This window comes from Ursus arctos, unplaced genomic scaffold (assembly GCF_023065955.2).
Source record: "Ursus arctos isolate Adak ecotype North America unplaced genomic scaffold, UrsArc2.0 scaffold_9, whole genome shotgun sequence".
Taxonomy (NCBI): Eukaryota; Metazoa; Chordata; class Mammalia; order Carnivora; family Ursidae; genus Ursus; species Ursus arctos.
In genome coordinates, this window is record NW_026623111.1 from 376,911 (window position 1) to 395,537 (window position 18,627).

General features: G+C 53.3%; 1 protein-coding gene across 1 annotated transcript in view; it reads left to right on the forward strand.

Moving 5' to 3' along the window:
* The window catches only part of TMEM175 (transmembrane protein 175), a 41,831-nt gene that overhangs the window by 4,999 nt on the left and 18,205 nt on the right, over nucleotides 1-18,627 (forward strand). Inside the window, exons 2-12 of the mRNA XM_057309541.1 lie at nucleotides 4,505-6,049; nucleotides 7,147-7,321; nucleotides 7,919-8,079; nucleotides 8,342-8,380; nucleotides 9,774-9,868; nucleotides 11,599-11,650; nucleotides 11,965-12,000; nucleotides 12,624-12,707; nucleotides 13,090-13,254; nucleotides 16,862-16,940; nucleotides 17,089-17,224. Coding sequence (XP_057165524.1) covers nucleotides 7,276-7,321; nucleotides 7,919-8,079; nucleotides 8,342-8,380; nucleotides 9,774-9,868; nucleotides 11,599-11,650; nucleotides 11,965-12,000; nucleotides 12,624-12,707; nucleotides 13,090-13,254; nucleotides 16,862-16,940; nucleotides 17,089-17,224 — 893 coding nt within the window. The 5' untranslated portion in view covers nucleotides 4,505-6,049; nucleotides 7,147-7,275. The remainder of the gene's footprint in view (nucleotides 1-4,504; nucleotides 6,050-7,146; nucleotides 7,322-7,918; nucleotides 8,080-8,341; nucleotides 8,381-9,773; nucleotides 9,869-11,598; nucleotides 11,651-11,964; nucleotides 12,001-12,623; nucleotides 12,708-13,089; nucleotides 13,255-16,861; nucleotides 16,941-17,088; nucleotides 17,225-18,627) is intronic.

The following is an 18,627-nucleotide window of genomic DNA, read 5'->3' on the forward strand; positions in this document are numbered from 1 at the left end:
TTGCTAAGTGAAAGAAGTCAGTCTGACAAGGCCACATACTGTATGATTCCAATTACATGACATTCTGGAGAAGGAGAAACTATGGGGGCAGTAAAAAGATGAATGGTTGCCGAGGGTTTTGGGGGGAGGGAGTGATGAATGGGGGAACACAGGATTTTTAGGGCAGTTAAACTTCTGGATGATAATGTAATGGTGGCTATAAGTCCTACATTTGTCAAAACCTGTAGAATCCTAATGAACTGTGGCCTTAATCAGTATGGCTCGTCAGTTGCACCAGCTGTGTCACACTAATGTGAGATGTTAATAATGGGAAACTGGAGGGGGAGTGGTGAAAAGATATATGGGAACTCTCCTTTCTGCTCAATTTCTCTGCAAACCTAAAACTGCTGAAAAAAACACCCCGTGAGGGGTGCCTGGGGTGGCTCAGTCAGTAGAGCCTGTGACTCTTGATCTCAGGGTTGTGAGTTCAGGCCCCACATTGGGTGTGGGGGGCTACTAAAATACATAAATTTATTTTAAAATAGCCTGTGAATTTAAAATACATACACATGTATATACGCAAACATGTATGTGTGTATATACCGTCAGGAGAATGAAAAGACAGCGCAGAATAGAGAAAGTGTTTACAAATCACATAATGGACTTGTGTCCAACATACATGTTTTACTTCTGTGTGTGTATAGGTGTATATACACAGCACACACGCACGGGCCTCATCTCTGCGTGGTCTCCACAATAGCTGACAAACTCTTGGTGATTCAGCCCTCAGGTGCATCTCCCAGCTTGAGCCTGGTGCCCCAGCCTTACCCAACTCCTTGCACTTGGCCGCACACCACGCTCTCCCTGTTACATGCACACACACAGCCAATTCCTTTTTGTCGTCAGTAATTCTCAGCATTGTTGGAGGATTAAAAGAGACATTACAAATGAAGTATGTGGGACAGTGCTTGGCACACAGTAATTGCTTGACAGATGTCACTTATTCTCGTTGTCATCTTGTCATAAGTATTCCCAGATTCAGCTCTGGCAGATCCCATTCTTAGAGCTTTCCCTGACTCGGTTCTCCCACGGCGCCCTAATGTGTGTCATGTGCCCCGTACCGTTGGGTGATTATCCTATTCCTGTTGGCCTCTAACGCCGAGCACAGTGCATAAGGCCTTACAGGATCATAAGTGTTCTCTGTTATATGAAATTCCAGCTTCTCCTTATTCTCGTCAGGATTTTAAAATTCTTTAGTCTCTTTAAACAAACAAAAATTATCCCTCAGCTCCCTGCTCCTCTACTTTGTCTTATACTCTTTCTTTCACTCCTCAGTCTTGTATTCTTATATTACCATGAGTCTTAAAAACTTGTATATGATGAAAGTAATATGTAACTAACATGTTTTGAACATACATGTTGGGCACTAGTTTTTGGTTTTTTAACCCTGGTAAAATACACCTAAAATTTCCCATCTTAACCATTTTTAAGTGTACGTTCAGCCTGTTGTGCGGCCATCACCACCATCCAGTCATAGAGCTCTTCATCTTGCAAAACGGAAACTCTGTTTCTATTAAACAGTAACTCTCTCTTCCTCCGGCCCCACCCAGCCCCTGCCAACCACCATTCTGCTTTGTCTCTATGAATCTGACTGCTCTAGAGACCTTGCATAAGTGGGATCACACAGTACTACCCTTTGGTGGCTGGCTTATTTCACTTCGCTAGCATAATGTCCTCAAGGCTTATCCACATTGTAACACAGGTGAGAATTTCTTTCATTTTTAAGGCTGAAGGATATTCTGTTGTATGTTTATATGTAGATACCACATTTTGTTTAGGTATTCATCCATAGATAGACACTTGGGTTGCTCCCACCTTTTGGTTATTGCAAATAATATTGCTGTGAACGCTGGTGTACGAATGTATCTTCAAGTCTCTGCTTTTAATTCCTTTGAATATATACTTAGAAGTGGAATTACTGGATCCTATGGTAGTTCTTTATTAATTTTTGGAGGAACCTTACTGTTTTCCATAGCAGCTGCACCATTTTACATTCCTGCCAAAAGTGTGCAAAGGTTCCAGTTTCTCCACACCCTCCCCAACGCTTACTTTTCATTGCTGCTATCATAGCCGTCCTGGAGACGATTATCTCATAACTCTGATTTACTCTTCTCTATGTAACTTAATGACATACATCTTTTCATGTGCTTGTTGGCTAATAATATATCTTCTTTGAAGATATGTATATTCACATTCTTTGCCTATTTTTTGAACTGGATTGTCTTTTTACTGTTAAACTGTAAGGCTTCTTTATATATTATGGATGCTAAACTTTTCTCGGATATATGATATCCAAATATTTTCTCCCATTCTTTGGATCATTTTTTTTCAATTTCTTAGTAGTGTCCTTTGAGGCACAAAAGTTCAAATTTTGATGAACTCCAACTTCTATTTTTGTTGTTGTTTGTGCTTTTGGTGTCATATTTAAAAGTCCTTTGCCAAATGCAAGGCCATGAAGAATTTCTCCCAGTGTTTTAGTTCTTACATTTAGTTCTTTGATCCATTTTTAATGAACCTTTGTATGTGGTGTGAGGTAGGATCCAAATTCATCCATTTACATGTGGATATCCAGGTGTGTCAGGACCATTTGTGAAGACTGTCCCCCCACTGAGTGGTTTTGTCAGCCTTATCAAAAACTAGTTGACCATAAATGTAGTGGTTTATTTCTGAACTCTCAGTTCTTTGTTGGTCTATATGTCCTATGCTGGTACTGCACTGTCTTGATTACCATAGCTTTGTAGTAAGTTTTGAAATTTTGAGGTGGGAGTCTTCCAGCTTTATTCTTCTTTTTCAAGATTGTTTTGGGTACTCCGTAAATAGTCAGAGCTTCCTTAAATTTCCATATGAATTGTAGTTTTATTTGGTTATTGCAAATAATATTGCTGTGAACACTGGTGTACGAATGTATCTTCAAGTCTCTGCTTTTAATTCCTTTGAATATATACTTAGAAGTGGAATTACTGCGGGGTGCCTGGGTGGCACAGCGGTTAAGCGTCTGCCTTCGGCTCAGGGCGTGATCCCGGCGTTATGGGATCGAGCCCCACATCAGGCTCCTCCGCTGGGAGCCTGCTTCTTCCTCTCCCACTCCCCCTGCTTGTGTTCCCTCTCTCGCTGGCTGTCTCTATCCTGTCGAATAAATAAATAAAATCTTTAAAAAAAAAAAAGTGGAATTACTGGATCCTGGTCAGTTTGTTAATTCTGCAGAGAAGGCAGTTGGAATTTTGATAGGGATTACATGCAGTCTGTGCATCAGTTTGGGAAGTACTGCCGTCTTAACAGTATCAAGTCTTCCAGTCCACGGAGGTCTTTCCATTTGCTTAAGTCTTCTTTAATCTCTTTCAACAATGTTTTGCGCTTCCTTTGTTAATTTTTTTACTATTTTTGATGCTATTATAAATGTAATTGTTTTCATAAGTTTTTTTCTCAGATTGGTTTTTGCTAGTATATACAATGCAGTTGATTTTTATATATTGATCTTGTCTCTTGCAACCTTACTGAACTCATTTATTAGTTGTAATAGTTTTCTTTTGTGGATTCCTTAGGGTTGTCTTTGTGTAAATCACACCCCCTGCAAATAGAGATAGTTTTACTTCTTTCTTTCCAGTATTGATGCCCTATATTTCATTTTCTTGCCTTAGTGCCTTGGCTAGAACCTCGACAGTATAGTGTAGAATAGTGTTGTCCCTGATCTGGGGCAGGAGTGGGGAGATGGTCAGTCTCTCACCATTGAGTATGACGTTAGCTGTGAGCTTTTGTAGAAGCCGTCTATCAGATGGACAGAGTTTACTCCCGTTCCTAATTTGTTGGATATTTGTATCATGAAGACGTATTAGACTTTGTCAGATGCTTTTTGTGCACCCACTGAGATGATTGTGTAGTTTTTGGGTTTTGTTCCTTTGATGGGGTGTATTACAGTCACTGATTTTTTTATTTTAAACCAACCTTACATTCTTGGAATAAATATCACTTGGTCATGGTATGTAGTCCTTTTTATTCATTGCTGGATTCCATTTGTTAACATTTTGTTGAGGATTTTTGTGTCTATATTCAATATTTACTGGTTTTTTAAAAATAATATTTGAGAAAATATGAACATAAAAAAATCTAAAAAACATTATAGCAGATATATGTTTCCCAAAATTCATGCCTGAAAAACACATGTGACTTTTTGTCTTATTTTCTTGGCATGAATTTTTCACCTTCCTTGCTCACCCCCCTTCACCTACTCTCTCCTCTCTCTCCCGCTGTCTTTTGAGAAGTAAAGTGTTACAGTTCAGTGCTGGCCGTGATGGAGTAAGCTCCCTACAGGCTTTCTCTCCTGCTGATTACATCTCGAGTAAAAACTCGGGATAAAATATTAAAAACAATGCAAAGCCAATAGATTGGGAAGGGTAGTCAAAACTTGGAGCAGTGATCCATCTACGTGTGAGTTTTCCACTTTTTTAAAAATCTCTTTTTCCCACAGCTTTGACCATAGGCCAGCTGTCCACTGTGGGGCTGTGCTGTGAGTTGCTGCACAGACGGCAAAACCTCTAAGAGAAACCCCCGTCTTTCTGCCTAGAGGAACTGTGGAAAGGGGCCCCTGTAAGCAGAAGCATGTGAGGGAAAGGCACAAGATCTAGAACACTCAGAAGAATTCTGAAAAAGAACAAAGTTGGAGGACTTGCTCTGTCAGATGTCAAGACTTACTCTGAAGCTGTAATCAAGACTGATATTGGCAAAGGGACGGGTACAGAATGATCGACTGCACAGGGTATGTGCTCCCAAGATAGACTGACACAGATACGGCCAGTTAACTTTTGACCAAAGTGCAAAGGCAGTTCAGTGGAGAAAGGATAGTCTTTTCAACAAGTGGTATTGGAATAATCAAACACCCATCTACAAAAAAGGGAAGCCCCACTATACCTCGCATGTTATATAAAAATTATATAATAGTAATAAATCATTCATAAAAATTATAAAATAGATAAAAATCTATCATACAATGAAAGTAAAACCTAAAACTTTAAAACTTCTAGAAGAAAATAGGAAATCTTTGTCATCTTGAGTTAAGCAAAGCATTGTTAGATATGACCCCGAAAGAATGATCCACGAATGAAAAGTTGAAGGACACCTGGGTGGTCAGTCAATTAAGTGTTTGCCTTCGTCTCAGGTCATGATCCCAGGGTCCTGGGATCCAGCTCCACAGCAGCGGCAGGCTTGCTCAGCGGGGAGCCTGCTTCTCCCTCTCCCTTTGCCTGCCGCTCCCCCTGCTTGTGCTCTCTCTCTCTCTCTCTCTCTGACAAATAAATAAAAGCTTTAAAAGAAAGAAAAGAAAGGAAGAAAGAAAAGTTGAGCTGGACTGCGTCAAATTTAAGACTTTCTGTGCTCCGACGCTGGTAAGAGAGTGAGAGACAAGCCACAGACCGCGAGCAGATATTGCAAGTGACATCCTATCAGAGGACTTTTAACCAGAATATATAAAGAACTCTAAAAACTCAATAACAACACAAATAACTCCCCAAATAATAAACAAAAGATTCTAGCAAACACCTTGCCACAAAAGGTACACAGATAAAAGGCACATGAAAATACCCAATTAGTCAGTGGGGAAATGCCACACGAGATACACTGCGCATCTATTAGCATAGCTAAAATTAAAGGTTAACTTTTTAAAAAATCCTACCAGACTAGGTGCTGGGGAGGATGAGGAGCAATTGTGATTTTCGCACACTGCCAGGAGGAGTACAACGTGGCACGGCTCCTTGGGTGAGTGGTTGGGCAGTTTTTCATAAAGCGAAACATGCGTTTACCCAGCAACGCATTCTGAAGTGTTTACCCAAGAGAAATAAAAACATGTTTACACAAATATGTGTGCAAATATTTACAGCAGCTTTATTCATCACCACCAACAACTAGAAACAACCCACGTTTTCCAGGTAGTGAACGGATGAACACAGCTAGCTGTCCATCCACACAGGAGAATTAACCACATAGCAGTAAACACCGTTACCGATGCTCCGAAACATGGGTGAGTCTCAGGCCCATCACGCTGAGTGGAAGAAGCCAGACTCAGGAGGTTCCGCGGGCTGTGAGTCCACTTACGGGACAGTCTGGAAAGGGCAAACTGAGGGTAACAGAGAACATGGATGGGGGCCAGGATTTGGGGTGGAGGAAGGCTTGACCACAGATGGTGCACTCAGGGACAGAACTGGGTTGTGACCATGGTCATGGTCACACACCTGTGTGCGTTTGTCAGATACTCATAGACCTGTACACCAGAAGGAGTGATCTTTACGTAAGCTTTGAAAAAGTGAGGAATACATTCTAGATCCATCTGAAAGCTAAAGCCCCATCCCCACCCCAGCTCCCACCCCTCCCTGCCAAGGTCATGGTAGTGCTGCCGTGAAGTTGGTGAGTGCCGTCCTTGCTTGCTCCCATGTTCTTACTGTGCATGTTTGTATAATCGTGGGAGGACAGATGGTCGCTGTGTTCTAAACATATCAATGGCAGAATGGTATGTGTATTTTTTTTGCGACATGATTTACTTCTCTCAACATTGCGTTTCTGAGTTTTAATCATGCCTAGATCTATTTCATTTATCTTCACTTCCTATCTCAGTCACTCTGCCATCATCACAAAACCCACGGACTGGGCCTTCAACGACAGACCGTTTTTTCTCATGGTTCTGGAGGCTGGAAGTCTGAGATCACAGTGGTGGCCTGCAGACGGCCACCTTCTCGTGGTGTCTCGCTCAGAGGCCAGCGACCTCTCCCCGCCCCTCATCTTCTGTGAGGACACGGATCCCATCTCAGGGCCCCGCCCTCATGACCTCCCTCGCCTCGTCCCCCATCTGAGGCCCCCCTCCTGATGCCATCCCGCCGGGGGTTAGGGCTTCCACGGAGGAGTTCGGGGGATACAAACATTCAGTTCTTAGCACTTTTTAACAATTCATTTAGTGTTTAATAATAGAGCATTTTTGACATTTGTTAAAATGAACTACACCAGTGCACGTCCTATTCATCTCTATTTCCTTGTCCACATGCCTGAGGCTACACCTAGAAATGGAGTTCCCACCTTGTAGGGTGTGCACACCGCACTGTATTAATTATTGTTGTCTCCATACAGGCGTGGCATCCGTTACATTCCTGCCCAAGCCTGTGTCCCCACAACCTCGTCACTTGTGACGGACGTTTGCAGACCTTGATGGAACCTCATTCTTTTCACTTGCATTTCCCCAGTTGCTAAGGAAGCTGAATGTCTTGTTTGTTCGCAATTTGTTTTTCCTGTCCAGAAATTGCTGGTAAGCCTCCTTTATTTCTGGAGTTGGGGCGCATTTTCCGTTTTGCTTGTCCTTGCGAGGGCTGGCACTCTGTTTTAGTCCAAGCCTGTGGGACTTGGTCCTGTAGAACGTCCCACATCTAGTTGACGGCCATACCACCCTGACCGCACCCAAGCTCGTCTAATCTCAGAAGCTGAGTAGGGTCGGGCCTGGTGAGTACTTGGGTGAGAGAACATCCCACATTTAGGGTGCAGGCGTCTAACAGTGCATCGGTCTGGTGTTGGGGTCAAGGGTTTCAGGCTGGTGACACAGCGTGTAGAGTGCCTGCTGTGTGTCCGTGTGCTTTCTCTCGTTTCTCCCATTTCTGGAGGGGAGGCAGACACCGAATGTGGCTCCCAGATGACAGTGCTCAGCAGGGAAGTGGTGCTTTTCCTGCAGGCTGGAAATACAGGGGCCTCCTGGGAGAGGACCGGTGGCAGAGTGGTCCTTCCAACCAGCACTAAGCCCCCGTCAAGGGCGTCCTGCTCTCCGGCACCAACCTACCATGTGTTGCAGCTGAAGCCAGCAGGGTGGCTCCCAGTAGCACGCTGGCCTGCTCAGACCTGTGCTTCCTCCCAGGCCCTGCCATGTCCGGGCCCCACACCCCAGAAGTGGCCCTCAGTAGACAGGGAGACTCCTCCATGGGCACGAGGGATGAGGATGCTGCTGACGGGATCCAGCACTCACACCGCATGCTGAGCTTCAGTGACGCGCTCCTGTCCATCATCGCCACTGTGATGGTCCGTGCGGGGCCCCACCCAGAGCCCCCTCACATCAGGACCCCGGCCACCCCCTCGACAGCCTTCTGGTAGAGCTTGGCCCAGCAGAGACCCTGCCCTGTCTCAGCAGTGTCCTGGGGCCCCCCAGCCACTCAGGCAGCTGGATGGGTGGAGGGAGCAGTCCAGCACTGGCCCAAGTCCCTGCCACCTTGGCATCCGAGGAGCGGTCAGTGCACAGCCCAAGAAATGTCCCTTGGTTCTTTTTGTGTCTTTGCTCTCATAGATCCTGCCTGTGACCCACACGGAGATCTCCCCAGAACAGGTACTTGGGGACCACAGTCTGCAGCATCCAGGGTGAGGGAGGGTGCAGGACACTCAGTCCACGAGCCCAATTCTAGGCTCCACCTAACACATACCTGGCTGGGAGGGCTGGGGCAAGGTCATCTTCTGCTCCCCTAGCCACCCTGGTTGGCCACAATCTTGGCCTGCAAACAGGGGCAGTGCCTCAAAGTGAGCCTTAAGGGTGGTCTGAGGAAGACGTCAGTTGGACGTCTTGGTTTCAGCTCAGGTCCGGATCTCCTGGATGGTGAGATGGAGCCCCATGTCGGGCTCTGTGCCCAGCAGGGAGTCTGCTAGAGAGTCTCTCTCTCCCTCTGCTCTTCCCCATCCTGCATGTGCTCTCTCTCTCTCTAAAAAAAGTAAATAAAATCTTTAAAAAAAAAAAGAAAAAGATGGGGCGCCTGGGTGGCTCAGTCGTTAAGCGTCTGCCTTCGGCTCAGGGCGTGATCCCGGCGTTCTGGGATCGAGCCCCGCTTTGGGCTCCTCCGCTGGGAGCCTGCTTCTCCCTCTCCCACTCCCCCTGCTTGTGTTCCCTCTCTCACTGGCTGTCTCTCTCTCTCTGTCAAATAAATAAATAAAATATTTTTAAAAATAAAAGAAAAAAAGAATGGGGTGTGGATGTGTGACAGGAGATGCCAGGAGGCGACATGGGAAGGTGTATGGACTAAACCACACTTTCCTGCAGTTGGGGTCATCTTTTTGGAGAGCAGTGCTTGTTGTGAAATCTCTGTGTGTTAGCTGGCTCACGGAGAAGCTCTGAGCCAGGAGGTTGTGCAGTGGTCTGGGGACACCTTCAGAAAGGACAGTGCTGGAAGGTGTCAGCTGAGTCGGAGGGAAGGACTAGTCAAGGCCCCGAAAACCTAGCAATTCTGAAACTCTGAGTCTTCAGCGAAGTCCGGGGATACTGGGTGAGACACCCAGGTGCAGGTGAAGAACCAGCGAAAATGGTAAAGCGGTCAGTTTTCTACTATGAGTTTTTGCTGATAAAGTCCAAGCTTTGTGTCCAGCGCATTTCCATTTTCCCCGTCGTGCCTCCAAGTCACTTCCCACCCAGGGGAGGTGCCGCCACGACCTCACCAGGCCTCAGAGCTACGTCAGCCTCGGATCGCTGGCAGCTCGGTTGGCGCTCTGCTCTGGACGGAGCATCTCTGCCTCAAGAGCTGGCATTTCCGCGGGAAGCTCCGCACACGATCCCCAAATAGGCAGCTATGGGATGTGGCGCAAGGGGCAGGGAGACGGGGAGGCTCCCCCGAAGAGGAGCCTCAGAGGGGCTGGGTTAGAGGCTGATCCAAGAACCCTTTGCGGGCCCTGGATGGGGCCGCCAGCTGCCGCGGGGTGAAGCGGTCTCTGATGGTGATGCTCTTCTGTTCCACCAGTTTGACAAAAGTATACAGAAACTTCTAGCCACCAGGATTGCTGTCTATCTGATGACGTTTCTCATCGTGACTGTGGCCTGGGCAGCACACACAAGGTAAGGAGTCCACGTCTTTGTGCTCACTTGGTGCGTGTGCCCCGTGGCTGCAGGGCCCCGCTTCCTCACCGCCATGTGACACAGGGTCACCCGCTTGCATGGGCACACACGCTGGGCCTCGAGACAGCATGGGGCAGGGCAGGGGCAGGGCTGCAAGCAGACTGCCCTGTGTGCCCCCGTCGCGCTTCGCCAAGCGTGCACACGCCCTCTACCTGGTCCCCAGACTCTGGCGAGGAAGAAGAGGCTGCACGGTGCACACTCCCAAGCCAGAGCCTTCTCTTAGGGAGGGAAAGGTTCCTGGGGATCCGACAGCGCTGCAGGGGACCCCTGACCCCCAAGCGGGGCAGGAGGGCTCTCAGGAAGAGACGTGGGGCGGGATGTGGGCACTGATGCCCCTGGTCAGCGGCGCGCCCTTGCGGAGGAACGCTTCTGCCTGGGGGATGCTGGGCGCACAGGGAGGCCGGGAGCCCTTCAGGACAGGGCCACGCAGCGCCTCAGTCGTGTGCTGCTTTGTCGAAGGCCGCCCTCCAGGGCAGCAGTGCCCAGAGCAGCACAGATCCGCCCAGGGCCCTCACGGCTGTACGCGCCCCCACCCTGCCGGCTCCATGGGGGACGCAGCACGACCCCAGAGCCAGCCCTGAGTACGGGCCCCCTCAGGCTCCTCTTGGCCCCTGGTTGGATGCAGACCCCCCAGGTGGGGGTACTGAGGCCCACTGAGCCCTGCCCAGGAGAAGGTCTTATCCTCAGAGGAGTCAGAGCTCTGAGGGGTCTCCACAAAGGGGCTGGGCGAGTTCCTCAGTTGCTCGTGGTCCCTGGCCCTGTGTTTAGTTTTCTGTAGCGCTTTCCTGTCTCTGTATCAAACCATCCCTCTGTGAAGTAGACGCCTTAGAGGGGTTACAGTATGGCGTTCCTGGAAGGACTTCCTTTTTTAAAAGGGGTCTTTGGACACGAGACCTGAAGAACGAGTTCCCTGGAGGTTTAAATTCCTCCTTCTCAGGTTTCCGGTCTCCCAGGGTGGCCAGGGGACGTCCCAGAGCATGTGGGGCGCGTCCTCCCTCCGCAGCTCCCTCCGGGGCTTCTGCACACCCAGCCCGGCTCTGTTGGTGGCCACGCACCCCGCGTGACAAGAGTCCGTGGAAATGTGAGCAGTGCAGTTTCTAGGGACTTAGGGTTTCCTTTTGTATTTTCAGTGTCTTCCAAAGTTTGTACACTGGGTAGTATTTTAAACTTGGTTAAAAATGACATAGTTGAGGGGCACCTGGGTGGCTCAGTCGTTAAGCGTCTGCCTTCAGCTCAGGGCGTGATGCCAGGGTCCTGGGATCGAGCCCCAAATCGGGCTCCCTGCTCAGCGGGAAGCCTGCCTCTCCCTCTCACACTCCCCCTGCTTGTGTTCCCTCTCTCGCTGTGTCTATCTCTGTCAAATAAATAAAATCTTAAAAAAAAAATGACATAGTTGAGGCACCTGGGTGACCCAGGCAGTTAAGCATCTGGCTCTTGATTTTGGCTCAGGTCATGATCTCAGGGTCGTGAGATCGAGCCCCGTGTCGGGCTCTGCGTTGGGAGTGTAGCCTGCTTAACAGTCTTTCTCTCCCTCTCCCCGTGCCCCTTCCCCTCCCCCAAAATAACATCTTTTACTGATACTTTAATCAGCAAATGCTAGAGCCTGTGAATGATGCTGTTAGAGCCTCTCTATAGACAACACGTCTTCCTGATTTTCTTACACGGTTTAGACTGTTCCAGGTTGTTGGGAAAATAGACGACACGCTTGCCTTACTCAACCTGGTGAGTCCTCCTTTCGTTTCTTGAGAAACGAGTATGTTTGTAGGCCCGTCCTCCGAGGAAGGCAAGCAGGGGCTTGGCCTTTCTGGCACCTCTGGTGTGCGGAGCCTGGAACCCACCACCCACTCCCGGGCTCCTCACACGTCCTCCCTGGGGGTGCCCCTGGCGAGATGAGACCCCTTCCCTCCTTGTCTGGTGGCGAGGGGGTCTAGGAGGTAGACAGTGACATGCCTCCAGGGTGGGGTGCTGCCAGAGGTCGCCCTGGGCAGCAGGGCTGGAGCCTGCCTTCCCCTCCTTCCCTCCCTCCTCCTTTCTAGGCCTGCATGATGACCATCACCTTCCTACCCTTCACCGTAAGTACCTGCGGTGTCCTCCCCGGGGCCAGCCTGCCCTCACCGGGCCAGAGGACCCAGGACGCTTTGTCCTCAGACTCTCAGACCAGCGGGGCGGGCCAGGGCCCAAGCAGAGTCACAAAAAGGAGAACAGCTCCAGGGGAGCCGGCAGCGGTCTTGGCCTCTTTGGGGGCGGGGAGTGGGGCATACCTAGGGTTCCGGGCTGGTTGAAGGAGGGGAAAGCCTAACCCAAAGGGGCCTGCAATGGCAGAGACACCAGCCTGGCCTCTGCAGGGCCCAACAAGGGGCATCCCTTCCACGCTCACTGACGCTCCCGGCTCCTGCCCGGCCCCCGGCCCACTGCCTGCTGCCATCCCAGGCTCCTCCCCAGCAGCTCCTTCACACCTGCCCCCACTCTCAGCTCTCACGGGACTGTGGTCTGGGTGTACAGGGCTGTGTGTCACAGAGAACTCTCATGAACTGGATGACGCTTCAGCTTTAAAGGCTTGAAGCATTCTGTGACACTGCTCTGGTAGGAAGGGACAGCACTGGGTCTCCTGCCGAGTGTGTAGGCTGGGAGCGGGAGGCTCACGGGGCTCCGGGGCCCTGCAGGACCTGGTTTTGTCTTGTGTTCTTGGCTGCAGTTCTCCTTAATGGTGACCTTCCCCGAGGTGCCTCTGGGCATCTTCCTGTTCTGCATGTGTGTGATTGCCATCGGGGCTGTGCAGGTAGGACACCCCAGCCTGCCCGCCCCCACGGGCTTGTCCTCCCGGAGCACACGTTGTCCACGCGTGTCGGATGTGTGTGTCGGCTGCAGCAAGAGTCGTGCTCGCGGGCACGCTGCAGAATGGCTGCCCAGTACACCCGCCACGGGTGGCGGCGGACGACCAGAGGTTCTCAGAGCCTGGGCCCCCCGGGCGGGCCTGGAGAGAGGGCCAGTGCCCTCTGGTGCCTGGCGGGGCGAGGCTCTCTGAGACCCCCCAGCGGCCCCGGGGGGCTCCTTCCCTGTGGCGAGCCTCGCACCTGTGCAGCTTCTGCGGGTGGACACGGGTGGGAGGGATTACTGGCCAGAGGCCCCCGCCTGTGCCCTGCAGCCCACCTCTCCCGCAGGCGCTGATCGTCGTGTATGCGTTCCACTTCCCCCACCTCCTGAACCCCCAGATGGAGCGCTCCGCGCACAGGGGCCTCTACCGGCGGCACATCCTGGGCCTCGTGCTCAGGGGCCCAGCGCTGTGCTTCGTGGCCGCCGGCTTCTCCCTGTTCTTCTACCCCTTGGTGAGTGGGGGGGGCAGGGGGCGGGGAAGGGGGACTGCCTTACTGAGCAGATGCCCCCGGGGGGTGGGGGCAGAGCTGTGCAGAGGTCTCAGGGGCCACTGGCATGTGACCTGGTGCCCGGGGTGCCAGGGAGCAAAGCTGGAGGGAAAGCCTCCCCCCCACCCATCCCCCCCAACACCCCACCGGGACCTGCTGTGTGGATGGCCAGGTACCACGGTCAGAGCCAGGCCTCGGTGAAGACACGCACGGTCAAATGGGGGCAGCCAGTGGGCCGTGACCATCCATGTCTTCCCCAAGTGGGCGCACTGCAGAACGAGAGGGGAGACTCGGATGCCGGGAGTCTGGACCACGTGTGCTCTCTGGGCGAGTAAGGGTCTACATGAAGCCGCAGGGCAGCCAGCACTAGACGGCTCCTGGGGGGAGCGGTCCCAGCAGCGTTGCCGTGACAGCAGGCATGAGGCGTCAGGAAGCGCGGTGATGAAACCGTGTGAGCCCGAGGGGAAATGTCCTAAAGCCCCGCATGGAGGGTGTGAGCCACCCAGAGAGCGCAGACGAAAGGTCCCACTGAGAAGTGGAGGGAGCACCAGAGGGGACCCAGCCGGGGACCGGGGCCGTCTGGCAGGAGCACCCAGCTGTGCTCAGAGGGCAGGATGCCGGAACTTGGAACTGTGTCAGCCAGGTCGCAGGAGTCGAGGTCGGCTAGTGCCCTTTTAGCCAGCAGCTAATTTAACAGGAATGTTGTCTTAGAACGCTTCCACTGTCCGGGAAGGCAGGAAACGCAGGCGTGCAGCTGTCTCAGAGCTGACTGCGGAAGTCTACGCGCGGCTCCTGCCTGGCCCTGAGCCTTCAGGAAATACAGTGGAGTGTCCGGCCCAAAGCATTGTAACTGTGAAAAAATGGCTGATGTCATTTTAAATGTCTAGTAAACATTTTAAGAGATTCCAAGTTCGAAACAGATAGGCTAGCAGGGGCCGCTGCCCAGCATTGTTCCCGCGAGGACGGAGCTGCGTGCTGGGGGCTGAGCGGCCGAGGTGTCCAGACGTCCGGCCCGGGCAGGTGGAGCGGGGGAAGGTGCACGCTGGTGTGGGGGATGAAGGGCGGGCCTCAGGGGCTGCTTGGTCTTTTCAGTCTTGAGCATGTTTGAGGTGCAGGGGCGCTGTGGGAGGGATGCTCTAGGGGTGCTCAGGGTCAGGCAGGGCGTCCTGGCTGTGGCCTCTAGCAGGGTAGGTCCCAGTGGACAGGGCAGGGCCAGAGGGGGGACGCATTGGACAGGAGTCAGGAGTGAGGGGCATAGGGTCTGAGGCCACATACATGTCCTGGTTGCAAGTGGGACAGTCTCCTGGCTGTGTATTCAGCGTGGCCAACAGCAGGTCTTGGTTGGACAAAGTCAGGGCTTGAGGGATGACGAGGGTCATTGCGTGGAGGATGGGTGGGACAGCTGGGGTGTGGGATGGGTGGCCTGGGTGAGCCAAGCGGAGGGCCAAGGTAGGATGTGCCCACTGCCAGGGCCTGGGCCAGGAGCCTGGGCTGCAAAGGCAGGGGTCCGGTGTGTCCCGGGGGATAGCAGGTGCCATAGCATTGGGTCCATGTGGAGCGGGAGAGTGAGCACGCCCTGGTGGGATGATGGCAGCGGGGAAGGCAACACCTGAGCCGGCAGACTGGAGGAAGAGGGGAGCTGGGAGGGGCCAAGTGGTCAGTAGGTCCAGGAGCCTTAGGGGGTGGGGGTCACTCGGGCCGTGGCGCTCAGTCAGCTCTCTGTCCATCAGCCTTCCTCCCTCCTTCGCTGCAGTGTGGTTCTGACCCCTTGCCCCCGCCCCCCACCTCCTCACCTGGAGTCCCGTGCCCACCACTGCCTGTGAGACAACACACGTCAGAGCTTTCTGACCCCCGAGGCCTGCCCCCTGCAGCCTCCTCAGCAAGCCCCTGGCCTCCCCCCTTCCAGACATTCCCTCAGCCAGATGCTGTGCTGGGTCCCCCTTCCAGATCCAGCCCCTTCTCATCAGCCTGGTCCAGGCCATCCTGTCCTCCCTGTGGACCACCGTCCTCTGATGGTGATGCCCACAGGGCCCAGGGCCTCGCCTGCCAGCATCCTTTAGAAGCCACTTGTGTCCTGTTCCCGGCCCCACACCAGACTCCCGTCCTCTCATCCTGCCATCCTGGGGCACCCCTCCTGCGGTCCTGCCGTGGTCGGCCGCCGCCTCCCTGCGTCACACCTGGGAGGCACCTCCCTCAGGGTGTGCTGGATGATGCGGGGGTGCGGTCTCTTGAAGCGTGGAAACTGGGTTAGAGACAGGTCTGTGATGTGTCTGAAGTGTCCCGCTGTCTCCCTGACTGTACCGTGTGTACCGTCGTCATCTCCCCACATCAGGCGACCTCGAAGTACTGGGTGTGCAGGACGGGGTGGGGGGGCAGGCATGGGATGGGGCAGGGGCGACAGGAGAAGGGCCCTCCCTGCAGGGGTGCCAGCTGGGTGGTGTGGGGCCTTGAGGGCTCATGCTGCCAGGGCCCAGGACAGGGAATCTGCAGGGCTGCCTCAGGACCCGGCCCTGAACCCTTTTTCAGGTAACGTGTGTGCACAATGTAAACTTCACAAGACCATGTCCACTGCCACCTGCCCGGTCCAGCGGCGGCGTCCATGCAGTCACCGCTCTGCCTACTCTGGAATGTTCCCATCCCCGCAGCAGAGCCCCACCCCACTAGCAGTCACCAGCCCCCACCACACCCTGCTCCCTGGAAAACCCCTGATCTACTTCCCGTCTCCGTGGCTTTGCCCATTCTGGGTAATTCATGTAAATAGGATCATAAAACAGGCTTTTACGTCTGGCTTCTTTCATTCAACGTAATGGTTTCACGTTGTAGCAGGCGTCAGGATTCCCACCCTCCCGTCGGAGGTCATTGGAAGGACCAGTTTGCTTACCCGTTGATCCGTCCACGGACACCCGGGTGCTTCCCTGTCTTAGCGGCCGTGCGCAACGCGGCCGTGAACACGGGGGTGCCGGCGTCTCCTCGAGACCCTGCTCTCTGTTCTTCGGGGAACCTACCCAGATGTGGAACTGCGGGCCGTGGGCTCATTCAGTGCTTCGTTTTTGGAGGACCCTCCACACTGTTTTCCACGCGGCTGCGCCATCTTACACGCCCCCCCGCCCCCGCCCCACGGGGTTCCAGTTTCCCCACGTCCTCGCCCAGGCTCGTCGGTCTCTGCTCCTGTGAGAGCAGCCGTCCTGCGGGCCGTGAGGTGGGCTCTGCCCGGGGCTTAGACCTGCGTTGCTCTGAGTCTGGGTGATGCTCCCCACCTTTCCGCGTGCGGCTCGGCCGCGGTGTGTCTTCTGGGGAGAAATGTCTGCTCAGGTCCTCTGCCCACGTTGGGTTGGGTGTTCGTGTCCTTGCTGTGGAGCCCTAGCCCCCTGCCCCGGTACCAGACCCTCGTCCGCCGTGCGCTCTGCTGGTGTCTTCCCGCGTTCTGGAGCCACAGGTTTCTCAACTTGATGAGGTAGAATTCACCTGTGTTTTCTTCTGTTGCTCGTGCTGCCAACCCTTCGGAGCGGATGGCTTCTGGGTGGGATTCCAGCACCACACCGCCTCCTGACATGTCGTGTGTCTCACGCAGTCGTACCTGTTGATGGCGACGGTCATCTTCCTCCCCTACGTCAGCAAGGCCTTCAGCTGGTGCAAGGGCAGGCTTGTGGGTAGGTGCTCGGGCAGGCTGGTGTGTGGGGCCTCGGCACTGCTCCCCAAGGCCTGTGGAGCATGGAAAGGGCCAGGCACCCATGACGGCCAGGCGTCCCTGCACAGTCCCCTCCACTGGCCAGCTCCTCCCTCCTGGCACGTCCACAGGCCCCCAAGAGCCCCCAGCTCACAGCGTGGAGTTCTTCACCTTTGACCTGCACGAACCTCTCAGCAAGGAGCGGGTGGAGGCCTTCAGTGACGGGGTCTATGCCATCGTAGCCACACTCCTCATTCTGGACATCTGGTAAGGACCCAGGCCTGAGGGAGGGGGTCCGCGGCCCACCTCTCATCACCCAACCTTACAGAGGCAGGTGCTGAGGTCTCCTGATGCCAACCCTCCCCTTGAGGAGTCGTCCCACCCTGGACAGAGCTCCCCAGAGTTCAGGGTCTCCTGTGCTGCTGGGGGGTGGGGGGCAGTGGCGGCACACAGGACTCCTCCTGTCACTCCTCCCTTCCCCAAGCTGGTAGATGGGTGTGCACGGGCCTCCCCACTTCAGTGCTTTCCTCCCCCTTTAGGCCTCACCCCCAAGTCCCCACCCAGGTCTCCCCCAACCCTTTCCCCCTCTTCCCCAGGGCTCCCCCTCCCAGGTCTCCCTGCCTCCCCTCCCCTGCGTCCTCCCTTCTGCTCAGTTTTCCCTTCACTGTGTGCTGTTGCTCCACCTGACCTCCCTCTTCCTTCTGTCAAAGTTCTCATTTTAGTTACTGCATTTTTCAGTGTTTCATTTGTTGTTGTTTTTTCTTCATATTTTCCATTCTTTTCTAGAGCCTCTTGGTTCTTTGGTCCTATTGTAGTACGTTCTTATTTTGTTGGACAGGTTACACCCTTTTGATTTTACATTTTGTGTGTGATGGTCTAAAGTGTTAGTTCTCCTAATTCTCTCGATAGCTTTTTCCTACTGTAATTTGTGAATTTTTTAAATTTGGGAGCCAATATTCATTCGTGCCAATCTCAGAGGCCTAGACCTAAGGTTCCAGAATGATTTGGCTTTGCTTCTGCTGCCGGGGCCGAGCCAGCCCCAGTTCCCTCGTGAGCGGCTGCAAGAAGTGGTGGAGGCTGGGGGCCTCTACTCAGAGCCGCAGCCCCCACCCCCGGGGGCTCGTGCCTCTACCTTCAGACGCTTGCAGCTCCACCCCCCCAAACACATGTGTAGCCCACCGTTGTGAGTTTGGAGGTGTCTCAGGCTACTTCCGCCCAGCCTGGGAATACGGACGGGCTCTCTGTGCATTTGGGGACATCCACGGGGCGGGGAGAATCCTGAGACGTGCATTAGGGTCGTTCCTTCCAGCAATGTTTGGCCCAGCAATGAGAACCACAGAGGCTGACCTCCCTGCCGAGATCTGCGGGACCACCACCCAGGTGGATGGGCAGCTGCAGGGGAGTGGACAGACCTCATGAGCACCTCACTGCGGAGGCCAGAGTGGCTGTGGGGGCAGTGCTGCTCACGAGCCCTGGGCTGTGGGCAGAGACAGGCGCTGTGAACTCTGCACCTCAGATGAACAACATGGATCGCTCGGCATACTCGGTGTGCGTTGAGGGTCTAACCATAGCTTTCCATGTCGTTCCTCTGAAACGCAAGCGTGCCCGGGAGCGGGCAGCCCCCGTCGGGGCTGGGACGGGGTGGGGGCTGCAGCCCTGACCTGGAGCCC